Source organism: Lipophrys pholis (genome assembly GCF_963383615.2).
Source record: "Lipophrys pholis genome assembly, chromosome: 6".
NCBI lineage: Eukaryota > Metazoa > Chordata > Actinopteri > Blenniiformes > Blenniidae > Lipophrys > Lipophrys pholis.
Genome location: NC_137629.1, coordinates 2,098,686 through 2,111,696, shown reverse-complemented (window position 1 = coordinate 2,111,696; position 13,011 = coordinate 2,098,686). Strand labels below are relative to the sequence as shown.

At 39.9% G+C, this 13,011-nt stretch overlaps 1 protein-coding gene across 1 annotated transcript in view; it reads right to left on the bottom strand.

Moving 5' to 3' along the window:
• fstl5 (follistatin-like 5) overlaps positions 1–13,011 on the bottom strand; it is a 228,696-nt gene that overhangs the window by 43,182 nt on the left and 172,503 nt on the right. Inside the window, exons 9-10 of the mRNA XM_080465684.1 lie at positions 9,579–9,740; positions 7,506–7,640 (exon numbers count right to left, since the gene is read on the bottom strand). Coding sequence (XP_080321810.1) covers positions 7,506–7,640; positions 9,579–9,740 — 297 coding nt within the window. The remainder of the gene's footprint in view (positions 1–7,505; positions 7,641–9,578; positions 9,741–13,011) is intronic.

Genomic DNA, 13,011 nt, shown 5'->3' with positions numbered 1-13,011 from the left:
GTAACAAAGAATCACTGATTCTTTTTCATCTATTTCCACATTTCCATCCATGTGATCCAATTAGGACTAAAACAGTCAAACTTCAGTCACAGGAAGAAAAGACGTAAACAAATCTGATCCTGTCTCCTCGTTCGGCATCATCAGCGCACAGACAGAGAGAAATGTAGAAATGAAGAGTTTGAAGTGAATCAGTTGAGCTGAAGCCTGATAGACTCCGTCTGTAATGATTTCATCAATAACGGTATAATTGACTGTCCTTTAGTCCACAAGGCCACTCGAGTCAGAGACGCTCCGACGTCCAGCTCCACTATGGAGCCTGAAAAGTGCAGCCTGATGCCGAGACGACAATGTGAGCACACTAAAGCAACAAATGCCGGCTCTGAGTGGAGCAGATCCTCTGACACTGCAGAAATAATTGGCAGACGGCGAAGGGCAGATATTTATGCCAGTTTAGCGGCAGACTGTCAGAGATGGATGGCGTTCTGCCTGCTGGTGACAGCCTCTGTTAAAGACATCTCACAACAGCGACGGCTCAGCTTCTCCCAAACAACCAGCAGCCCGGGTGAATGTGAGAGGGAAACAAATTCGGAGGGAAAGTTTTGACCTTCAAGCTCGTTCAGCGGCGGAGTCATCTAAAGAAGATCGCTCACGCCCGTCTCATCACGCCATGTTTTCAGTTCATCTCCTGCTTAATACCTTATTCAGCCCTTTGACAACGAGCTTAGTTAGAGATTCCGCTGCGTCTCCCTCCTATTGAAGTGTTTGAATGAGAAGCCTGAGGCGGGTCATAAACAATGATTTCACAGAATGAGACCATTACTTTGCACCAAGTAAGATTTCTAAAACATTTCCAAGTCTAATCACAGAGTGTCATTTCAATCTCGGTCTGTGTTTATGAGGAACGGCGGCGTGGAGCCCAGACGTGACGCCGGCCCCCCGCCGTCTCTGGGATCAGAGTTCATTCATTCATTTCGTTCTATTCTTTTTTTATGATTAATTGGTCTGTGATTACATACGTTGAGATCTATATATACATTTGTGACAAATAATTTTGTGCAACAGATTTGTATAGGTGGAACTTGTATTAATCTTTTTTCTAAATGTATACTATTTCATATTTTTATCTATTTATCTATTTATCTATTTATTTATTTATTTATTTATTTATTTATTTATTTATTTATTTATTTATTTATTATGAGGAGCACAATGGAAATAAGTCTTCGTTATGACTTTTTTGTGTCATCCTCTGGTTTTTTACATGTCATCAAAATGATTAATATATATTTGTAGGTTTTATTCTTTATGCACATGTAGGAAATCCAAACAAATTCATTCATTCATTCAGCGTCACGGATGGACAAAGGCGATATTAATATGTTAATAAGCCTGAACATCAAACACGAGACAACTAAACAGTTTATTGATTCAGTTTGTTCAGGAACAAAGCTATTTTAGGTTAAAAGTTATAATGTGTGGTTATAATATGTTAATCAGACACGAGTTCCATCCTCTGTTCTATATGGGCCTAATAAAAAGGTTTATTTTTTACAGGTAATGCTAAAAGAAATTCATTCTATCTACAGCTAAACACATTGTTATTACAATTGCTCGTAGTTTACTTTATTACTGAAGGTATTTCAAGAAGTTGGGTTTCTCTGTAATGTGGGCTGAAATGACAGTGTTGTATTTGTCACAAGACAAATAAAGTTGAATTGAATTGAATTAAATGGCAGATATGTTCTTATGGTTTTCATTTTAATGTTTATTTTTGGCCCTTTATTGTCTTATTGTTCGTTTAATGTGTTTGTAGTTTCAGATTGAAGCTAAAGTTCATGTCTGGATTCATGTGTTGATTTGGTAATTTAGTTTTTTGTTCTTTTTTTATACTGTGCATTGCAGTACTTCATAGTATGGGCTGCAGTATTGTTTGATAGAGCAGTAAAGAAACAACTTAAGATAAAGAGCGAAAATGAAGTTGTTATTCTTTGTTCATGTTCATTTAACTTCTCTTGTCTCTGCTGCTCGTCTTCACCTCCTCCAGGGTTCTCCCTCATCTTGAGCCCTGATTGTTTTCAGCTGTGTCTCGTTGTCTCCCAGTGTGTAAATATCTGCTGCCCCCAATCGTGCCAACTGTGTGTGTGTGTGTGTGTGTGTGTGTGTGTGTGTGTGGGTGTGTGTGTGTGTGTGTGTCACAGACGACCGTTCACACAAACCATGACTAACTCCGCTGTCAGCAGCAGCCAGTGACACCAGAAGTGTAAACACATCTTAATTAAAAATGTTTCGTTCGTCAACTGAAATCCAGAATTAAATTGTAGATTTCCACAAACTTGATCAATATCGCCTTGAGGGAAGGTCTTCACTGATCGTATCACCTTCTCAGCTGCATAGAGGGGTAATAACTGGGCCAATGACTTTAGAGAGTCCGTGTGGCTGCAGCCGGAAGCAGGAAGCAGGAAGCAGGAAGCAGGAAGCAGGAAGCAGGAAGCAGGAAGCAGGAAACAGGAAGCAGGTTTCAGTCTGTCCAGGAGGTTTAAATGAGGAACAACAACAACGTATTCATCGTGTGTTTACACTTCTGGTGTCACAGGCTGCAGCTGACAGCGGAGTTAGTCATGGTTTGTGTGAACGGTCGTCTGTGACACACACACACACACACACACACACACACACACACACACACACACACACACACACACACACACACACACACACACACACACACACACACACACACACACACACACACACACACACACACACACACACACATTCAAACAGCAGAGAACAATGAGCTCTAAACATTAACACCAGGAGAACACAGACATTCTAGTGGACAGAACACCAAGTAGGATTGTTATTATGGTGACTGTCAAAATAAAACCACCAAATTGGATTGTTATTATGGTGACTGTCAAAATAAAACCACCAAATTGGATTGTTATTATGGTGACTGTGAAAATAAAGCTACCAAATTGGTTGTTATTATGGTTACTCTCAAAATAAAGCTACCAAGTCCAGGAGAATATGGACTGGGAGTCATGACACTCTGGAGGAAACTTTGTTCTGATTGGCTCTACTGAGCATGTGCAGGAGAACATGTTCTGCCGTTCCCACGGAGATGGAGCCGGAGCGTTTTCATAAACATTTTCAGTGACTCCAAGCACCGCTGTTATATAAATGAACACCCAAAGTGAAAGTTTTCCATTTTTACCTAAACATAGCCTTGTTTACGCTCCACATTATTTCCATCTTCAGGTTTCTGTCTGTCTGGGTTTTTTTTTTTGTAGAGACCCTAAAAAAACGGCCCAGTGACCCACTTTTTGGTCTCAACCCACCAGTTGAGAAGCTCTGCCGTGGAAGATTGTGAGAAAATATAAAAATGTAAATTTGTACAGATGCAAGAGATAGTTTTAAAGGATTCACATCCTCCTGCTGTTCTCCTCCTCCTGTTCTCCTCCTCCTCCTGTTCTCCTCCTCCTCCTGTTCTCCTCCTCCTCCTGTTCTCCTCATCTCCTCCTCCTGTTCTCCTCCTCCTCCTCCTCCTGGTCTGGTCGGTCCAGAAACCTTCAGTATTCAAAGTTTCTAGCTCCTCCTTGATTTGAATATTGGATCATAAGAGCTGCATTCAGAATCTGCTGTGTCTGTGTGAGCTGGACTGGCTCCGCCCACATGCCCTTCTTGGGAAGAGGAGGAAGTACTTCCTCTCATGGTGCCATGTGCCAGAGCAGAGCTGCCTAATTGTGGGAGGAGTCAAAGGGAGGGCCTACCTTGATTGGGATTGGCTAAACCCCCGATGACACTATATAGGGTTTGATTTCTGATTGGCTGCTTGGAGCAACACACTTTTTAAAACCTGAAACAAGCCAGAGACCGAGAGGACGGACTGTCTTCACTTCTGGAGCTTCATTCCAGGTATGGGGACGATTATTACTGTTGGAATACCAGTAGAATTTGGATTTTGCATAATACGATCCTTTAAAAGTATGACCGGAGTCTAATATTGTGTGTGAATATGTTTTCTCAAAGTGTCCAATAGCTGGGATCGGCTCCAGAGCCTGATGACCCGGAGTTTGATGAAGTGATGAAGATGAGTGGATAATTCTTAAATTAAATTAAAAAAAAAGTAGAAAGACATAAAGGTGAGAACACTCAATCTAAACGTATCTCAATGGAAGCAATATGAAAGGTCAAAGGAGCTTAATAATGAAGAAAGAAATGCACATTTGATATATTCAAGAACATGAAGAGATGAAGTAATGACTTCTTCAATAAGCAGGAGGTTGTGAGTGTGAAACCTCTGGAGGCTCTGAGAGGAGAACATCAGCCAGACCAGCAGTTTGCACTAATGAACCCCGAGCAAATCCACGGTCATATTTCTGTAATATTGTCTGCTGGTTAAACACTTCGATATCCACTGCAGATGATTACAGGTGAAACCCTCCGACGCCGCATTAACACTGAACACCACATCACACACCAGTGACTACCCCCCCCCCCCTCCACCCCCCCGTCAGAGAGGCTAATAAGGGTATCTGTCCATCTGCAGGCGCCGATCAAATACTAGTCAATGCAAATGGCAGGAGAGGGTGAAAGCTCCCGTCTGCAGAGCTCTCACTGACTTAATGAGTTTTCTGTTTGTTTGTTTGTTGGTTTGTTTGTTTCACCTCCTTCTTCCAGAAGCATCTGCACAGCTGAAAGACTGTGACTCAGTCACGTCGTCTCCTCAGACGACACTCACCTCTTTTCACCTTTCCTCTTTCATTCCTCTCCTACAGGTACTGAGAGAAAGTTACTCATTTAAGATAGAATTGTTGTTTGTTTTCACAAAACCAAAAAAAAGAACAACAAAAAAGGTTGTTGGTTTTTATAATATGATGACGGGACGAGTGCTGCAGACCTTTAGACCAGGTCACCCTTGGGAAAGATCTCAGTGGGTTTTGGATTTTCTTTGTGGATAAAATAAAATAAAATAAAATAAAATAAAATAAAATAAAATAAAATAAAATAAAATAAAATAAAATAAAATAAAATAAACCAATGGACATATTTTTAATTTGAAAGGTCTCCTTTCTGAGAAATGATTCCTGATGAATCAGCTACAAGATGACGCTGTGGAGGCTGGTTACTAATATTTTTTACACTCAAGCGACATGTTGCTCTCGGGAGTTTGACTGAGGTGCTTCCTCTGTGAACAAGAGTTTAGTGAAAAAGTGACCAATAAAACTCCAGTGATTAAAACTGCTTCACTAATAAGGCCCAAATCAGTTAAAAATGAAACCTCAACAAATAACTGAAAAAAATTCATGAGAGAAAAACAACTTATAGAGGAAGTCAGTGTAACAAAACATCAATGGAGGAAAATAATGAAGTATTATAAAGGAATAAAAACTAAACGATAACAGGTGATTCTCCATGTTTTAAAGTAGTTTTTTATATTTAACTGTATTATGTTGTGAAAAAAACGATTTCAGCATAAACGGGGCCTCTAACCACGCCACTGTGTTATCTGTCGTTGGATGACTCAATGCACTATCTTGTGGAGAAAGGTTGTATTGCAAGAGCAAAGGGGAAAGATTTGTAACTTGCTGAAAGAACAAACTATGTATGTATGTATGTATGTATGTATGTATGTATGTATGTATATATCCCCGCTGACGAACTAGCTTCATGCATCTCTTAGGAACCGTTGTGTACCGAGTGGTACAGTATGGTAGATATTCCGCGGAGACGCCTCCGTGTGGTAAAATCTGCACTTCCTCTGTTTCAGTGATCGTGGAGCGAGTGGCGAGCGGCGAGCGGCCGTGTCAGGCTGTCGACACACATCTCTTTGAACCGCTGTCCTGTGGGGCTGCGCTCCACCATTTCTAACATGGAGCAGCGTTTCGGCCTGAGGTACAGCTTCAAAAGATTCAAAGCACAGCGGTGACCTCTGACCCCGGCGAGCCCGAGCCTCTGAAGCGTGACGGGCGGGGCTGAACGGAGCTGTGACCGGACTGCAAACCGAAGCTGTGTACGGTTTGGAAAAACGCTAATTACTACACTGGAACAACTGGTCACGAACCCAGAAGACAGATTTTGACATTTCTGAGAAGGTCAAAGTTAATTACCGCGTGCGACCGAGTGCTTCTGTGGAGGAAACAAGAGGAGATTGTTTGTGTGAGAAAAAAAAGCTTTAGGGATGAGAATAATGAGGTTACTTGTGTCACAATCCAGATGTTGGGAAGTTATATCTTAATAACAGCTGCAAATTATTCCCAAATGCCAAACTAATCAATGGATCCTGTAGAGCTTGACAGTATGGTGGAGTGAATCATCCCAACGATGGAAGAGGAAGTGACCAGATTTAAGTTCAAATGTTTTCAGCTCATTAAACTGGAGAAGGTGCTGCTGTGGTTCAAATATTAATGTGTTTAAGCTTGTGATTGTTTTGGACATTTTACATTGTTTGAAATTAATTCATTTAGAGATTTTTAGAATAAATGACCAATTCAGTGTTTGAAAGTTGGTACATTTCATCATTAAAAGGAAGCATACTCTCTATTGATCGAGCAATCAATCAATTAATCAACGTAACAAATGAATGAGCTGTTAATTATGCAAAGAAAATTCAGGATTGTATTAAATAAAAAAATTACCCAACCAATCAATATCTGCAAATTGTTAAAAAAAAGTATTATCTTTTTTATTATCTAATAGAAAATTTTACCTAACTGTGCAAAATATTAAAATACCCAAATAATCTTATTTTTGAATTATCTACTCTGCAAAACTTAAACAGAACAAATCTTTACATTAGATCAAAAAAAGAGTTAATACTTAATGAAAATAGTAAAGAAAAATTTTAGTATATTATTGTTATCCAACTGAAAAAAATCTCAAATACATTTTTTTTTAAATTATTTTATGAAATTAAAAATATTTATTTTTAATCAATATTTTCTATATGTTAAGAAATATCTAATCTATTGTGTATTTTTAAAAAAAAAAGGGAAAAAATATTTCAATTCTTTTTTCATATTTCAAAACAATTTCCTTAATGTCCTATAAAATGATCAAAGTAATAAAATGGACGGCCGTTTTTGTTGAATTTTGAGTCGGATAATCTCTAAACAGGATAAAAAGTGTAAAAATGTTTGTGTGCAGACCACAAGGTTACTGGAGCAGCAAGTCACAATGGAACTCTGTTCCTGCTTTAACCAACGAAAGTGAAATAACATCCCCCGAAATATATATATAATAATTTCTTTTGTGTATTGAGACAGAAGTGATGGAATCTGAGTGAAGGAGGCGGATGGAGACGTAAAGAGTGAGTGTTCTGCCTCCTCAGTGGGAGAGTAAAGATAGTATCACCATTACTTCTGCTGCCAACACTCCATCACTGCTTCACAGGATATAAACTATTGAGAAGTGACAGGATGAATTATTCACAGCTCCATTTGCATGACTCCATTTTCCGGAGAATAAAGAGGCAGAGGCCTGACATCATGACTTATACATACGAGTTTTGCGCGCCGAGTCCTCCACAAACAGCGAGGAGATGTCCTCGTCCACGCCGACCTGGTTCCTGGCGATGCAGGTGTAGGCGCCGGTGTCCTCGAAGTGCACGTTGCTGATGTGAACCTCGCTTCCATTAGCTTTGACGGAGAAAAAAAACGAAACAAGAAGAAAGAGTTTGTCTTCCAGAGAGATAAAACACACCGTCTCTCTGATCCTGTAGCTTCCTAACACTGGAGGGAGAAGAATGACAGGTTGGTTTGGGGGAATTCAAGAAGGTGGGAGTACTAAGGAAGAACATGACGCTGGGTTTCTGGCTTTTGGTTTCTGAAACCACAACCTGAAAGAAAAAAACAACATTTTGTTTACTTGTTTGTTATCAGAACTATAAGAAGCTCCAGATTCACCCGACAGAAGAAAATTACTCCGGCCAGAAATTCCGCTTGCTAATATGATTTTTAAATAGAAATGATTCGATTCCTGTAAAGTCTACAGAATTTTACTTTGACTTATCAAAGTCTTCGTATAACGTGGATTATGTTTGATCTCAGTTCTGTATCTATAAATGGACGTGTAACGCAAAGAATCCTACGTGTGACTGGGAGGACTAATTCATGCGTCTGAAACCTTTTTGACCAAAAGAGCCGTTTTTCTCACTTTCCACAAAATTACTCAGCAAACATGTTTAACCTTTAAAATGATGCTTAAAAACTTTCATATACAGGTTTGATTAACTTTAGCATTCATGAAGTTTCAATTGCAGTTTTGAATGGGAAACCTTTCAATATATTTTTCGTTTTTTGACCTGATTTGATCAATTTCACCCTTTTTTTGTTTTTCAAGACAATTTTGACAATCAAGCTTTTTAACCATTTTTATTGTCTTTTAACCAGTTGTGCATGTTTTTACATTATTTTTAAGCTTATTTTAAATTTTTTCAGTAAATCTCATAATTTCTTTTGGTGTTGTTTTAAGTTTGAAGTTCTTTCCCACCATTTCAGTTATAGTTTCAAGCCCTTTTTAGCCAAGACTTAAGAGTCCTCTTGACCACACGTGGCTTGTCAATAAGATAAAAAAAATGATTTATTTAAGTATCAGGGAGCCACTACAGATGGACTAAAGAGCCACATGTGGCTCCAGAGAAGCAGGATTCTGACGGCCGACCGAATACAATCAACTTTTATTGCTAAATGTGTTTAATTTTAAATACATCTGTGTCAGCAAAATGGTTCCCAGCGATGCAGGTAATAGCTAATCACCTCTTATTATTATGATCTATAATTTCAAATTTATTTATTAGGCCAATTTCATGAGAAAATTGACAAATGTAATGAAAAGCATCTCCTGAAGTTGTATGTTATTTCTGTATATTCAATAAAAGAAATTAAAAATAAAAAGTTGAAAAATGTTTTTTGAATGAATCTGGATGGGATCAGTAAACTCCATCCATCCATCCATCCATCCATCCATCCATCCATCCATCCATCCATCCATCCATCCATCCATACATGATATTTGCGAGGCATGACACGGTTGGAGAGGAATGCAGTAGTGATGTCACGGGAGGAACACTTTCTCCCGGTCCCACAGGGAATGCTGCATTTTCATATTGTTGTTGTGCTTTTTTTTTTTTTTGTTGAGGGATTTTAAATACAGAAGGATCTAATACATAGACATATTGTAGTAGGCCTCTACTAGATTGTGTACATCTACACAGTAGACATTCTCCCGTAGATTGTGTAGACTAGAGGCTCTACACATGTAATGAACGATCTACTAGCATATGTCTACGCTGTAGGCTCATTGGTGCAGATATTCACTACAAGGGACGGACTGATGGCAGAGTTCATTTATTAATAGTCCCTCATTAGTACTCCGACGGGAAATGTATATGAGTGTTTTACTAGCGGATGATGGTAGTATGACAAAAACGTTTTGCAATAAAAATAATATTATTTATTTATTTTTTATTTTTTTCAAAAATTTTCGGTGTCGTAAGCGCTTTAATAAAAGTCCATCAGAAGCAGATGGGTTCCTGGCCGGACGGTGCGAGAGGAGGAGTGAGGACTCTGCTTCACCTTGCAGGGTGAGCTGTTTGGACAGCTTGCTGGCGATGTCCATGCCGTTCTTGAGCCAGGCCAGCTGTGGGCCGGGGATTCCCTCAGCGTGGCAGCGCAGGCTGGCCGTCACCCCGGGCTCCCGGGCCTGGCTCTCCGGGTAAACTCGAATGACGGGGGGGACTGGAGGAGAGGAGGAGAGAAATTGGAAAGTTTACATCATCGAAACACCTTCAATAACATTTGAGTGTGTCCGCAGCGGGGTTAATGTGTTCCACAAATCCAAACAAAGCAGATCGACAAATAAAGGAGAAAACCTCCAATCAGACCGTATTGATTTCCTGTAACCTTTTAGTCGGGGAGGAGAAGAAGGGATGGAAGCAGAGAAAACAACATCTGTAGAAAATGATTGTCCCTTTTTCTCTGCAAACAGTAGCCTTAAAGCTTCCTGCTCATTATCAGACATGTCATGCTGGAGTTTCACTTGTTTACCCTCCCCTCAAGCAAAAACAAACAAAAAAAATCACTCCCTTACATATTGTCCGTCCAAAAAAACAAAACAATTTGCATAAATCGATAAAACACAAACATGCATTAATAACATGCATTTATGCATTGACTGAGTTTTACCCCGGGGCCACCTTGTTACGCTCTAGCTCGACAGACGTGAAAAATATGGAAATAAATGAATTTGAATAAATCTTTACATGAAGATGTGTGTAACATTCATCCATGCATCTTTTACTCTTCATCAGAGAGTCAAACACTCACACCTATATGCGATAACCAGACACCATTTACCCTCAACTCAACCAGGTGAGAGCTTGGAGAATGCGTGACGAGAGGTAATTCACAGAACTATTTAATTAAATCACTTCGAGGTGGGAGAGTTAACTGCTACTCCGCCGGACGGCAGCATTAGGATGATCAATATAATCAATAGTCTAAGACTGGAGCTGGAAGGGATCCAAAGAAGGCAGACGACACCCTCAACCTTTTCACCCAACGTCAAAATGCTAAACTTTCGTTGTGTTTGAGAGCCCGTTACCACGACAACGGCACTAAAATCAACTTTCTGAAAACTCCTCCCAAGGTGGAACTTTTCCAAAACGCTCAGACTCCGCCTCCGCCTCATCAAATCTAAATAGTAGTTCTGCACATGCTCAGTAGAGCCAATCAGAACAATGTTCTGTCATGACTCCCAGTCCATATTCTCCTGGAACTGGTGCTCACGCTACAAACAATTCAACTTGGTACTTTTATTTTGACAGTCTCCGTAATAACAATCCAAGTTGGTGGTTTTATTTTGACAGTCACCATGATAACAATCCAACTTGGTACTTTTATTTTGACAGTCACCGTGATAACGATCCAGCTTGGTAGTTTTATTTTGACAGTCACCGTGATAACGATCCAACTTGGTAGTTTTATTTTGACAGTCACCGTAATAACAATCAGTGCTTTCAGTACTAAAACTAACACAACTCCTGGCCTGGCATGTTAACTGCACCGTTTTGAGTGTTTCTTTACTAAACTTTTTTAAAACAAAATCCCCTAAACGATGTGTTTTCACTTTGTCATGCAAACGGGTTAATCAAATACGGCCTTCAGTGTCAGGAACCCCCCTAACGGGCCCCTGCTTTGTCTCGATAATGATGATGAGAAGTGAAGATGGAATTTTAAGAGAATTTACCTTTTCGTTTTGGGATTAATACCAAGGGGATTTTGTCTTTATTCATTTTTGAAAAACAATGTTAATATTAAAAGATGTTTATTGAATCATCATCATTGTTTCATTGAGGCTCCTGAGGTGTCGTTTGTCTTTTCCCCCCAGAGTATCGAGAAACGTCTGTGAATAAACTAAACTTAAACCGTGTTGACGGAGTCCACCCGTCACATACGAGGAAGACAACCTGCCGGTTTATTTAAGGACGTGTGATTGGTCTATCTCTGTGTGGTGTCTGCAGCGTTGCCGGAGGTCGAGGAGCCGGCCGGGTTGTGAGGAGCGGTTCCTGCGGGCTCTGGTTCCTCAGCCAGGTGAGTGGAAGCACTGGAGGCCATCTGGTAACCACAGATCTGCTGCTCTCTGGAGCTCCGCCGCCTGCCAACGCGCGGTCCGCAGCGAGCCACCGGGACTCTTATGGCACTCAAGTTACTTTACCAATCACCGATGCACACACACACACACACACACACACACACACACACACACACACACACACACACACACACACACACACACACACACACACACACACAGATTCACACACACTCCAACCCGGACTGAATAGAACCACAGAGACTATTATTTCCTACCAGATTGCTCTGGCTTAATATCCTCCAAGATGCTCCAACTCTCAGACAAAAGCTTTGTCCTTGTGTCTTTGTGTGCGGCGATGCGTCATGAACCTTTTTCCTTATATTTTAATCTGCTCTCGTCTTGTAGGTTCACTGTAAATCACTTCAGAGGTGCTTTGTTTATTGAAACTGCTCCGTAAATAGGAGCTGCAGGCGACAGACTCCGATCTGCACTCGTATATCAATCGGCCCGACGGCACGGAAACATAAAGCTGCTCCTGTAAGTTCCTCGGCTACAAACTTTTACAGCTACAAGTCAATTAAGTCATTGTGTGTCTTGCACCTCAGTAAATTCAGAAATTCAACCTAGAATCTATAATTCTGCTGCTATGCTTTTTTTTTTTGAGTGATATTAAAAATAAAAAAGTTTAATAATCAATTTCTATGTAATATAACAGGTTCTCGACTGCAGAAGTCAAAAAAATGTTGCTTAATTTCAGTTGCAAGTGTACATTTTGTTTAATTTGCACCAGCAGGCATCACTGGAGGATCATCACAGGTCCAAATTGAGCAAAAAGACTTAATGCAGCCTCTTTTCAGGATTGACATATTATCACATAATTATAGTTGAGGGGAAATTGAGCTGAATTATTGATTATATAGGATTAAAATGAGAATGACAACCCGGTGCTTTAATCAGATAATTCAATAGTCAATCAGCAAACAAAGGGATTCAGTTCCAGTAGGATGATATTACAGTTATTTGAGGGATACTTTGGGTAGAAACAGGAAATATAGGCAGGCGAGAAGATTTGACACGTTTTGATTTCCTCCTTCCTGATTAACTGTGTTTACAGGCACATTTACAGCTTTATGAGGTAAAGCGTCGTCTCCCTCATTTGTTGGAGTAAACCGACATAATGTGGTCAGTAAAACAATAAATATCACCGTTTTAATTCCTCTAAATCTGAGGGTGGTGATACAGCATGTTAGAGTTCAATTAATTAGCTGAAACATTTCACAGATCATGAACATGTAAATGTATTTGCTGGAGAATACGGGATGGAAATTCTAATGAAGTGAAACAATCTGTGGGAGAAAAACAACGTGAGGATTCCACCCTGACCTGTGAGAAATACTTCCCACTCTTTTATCT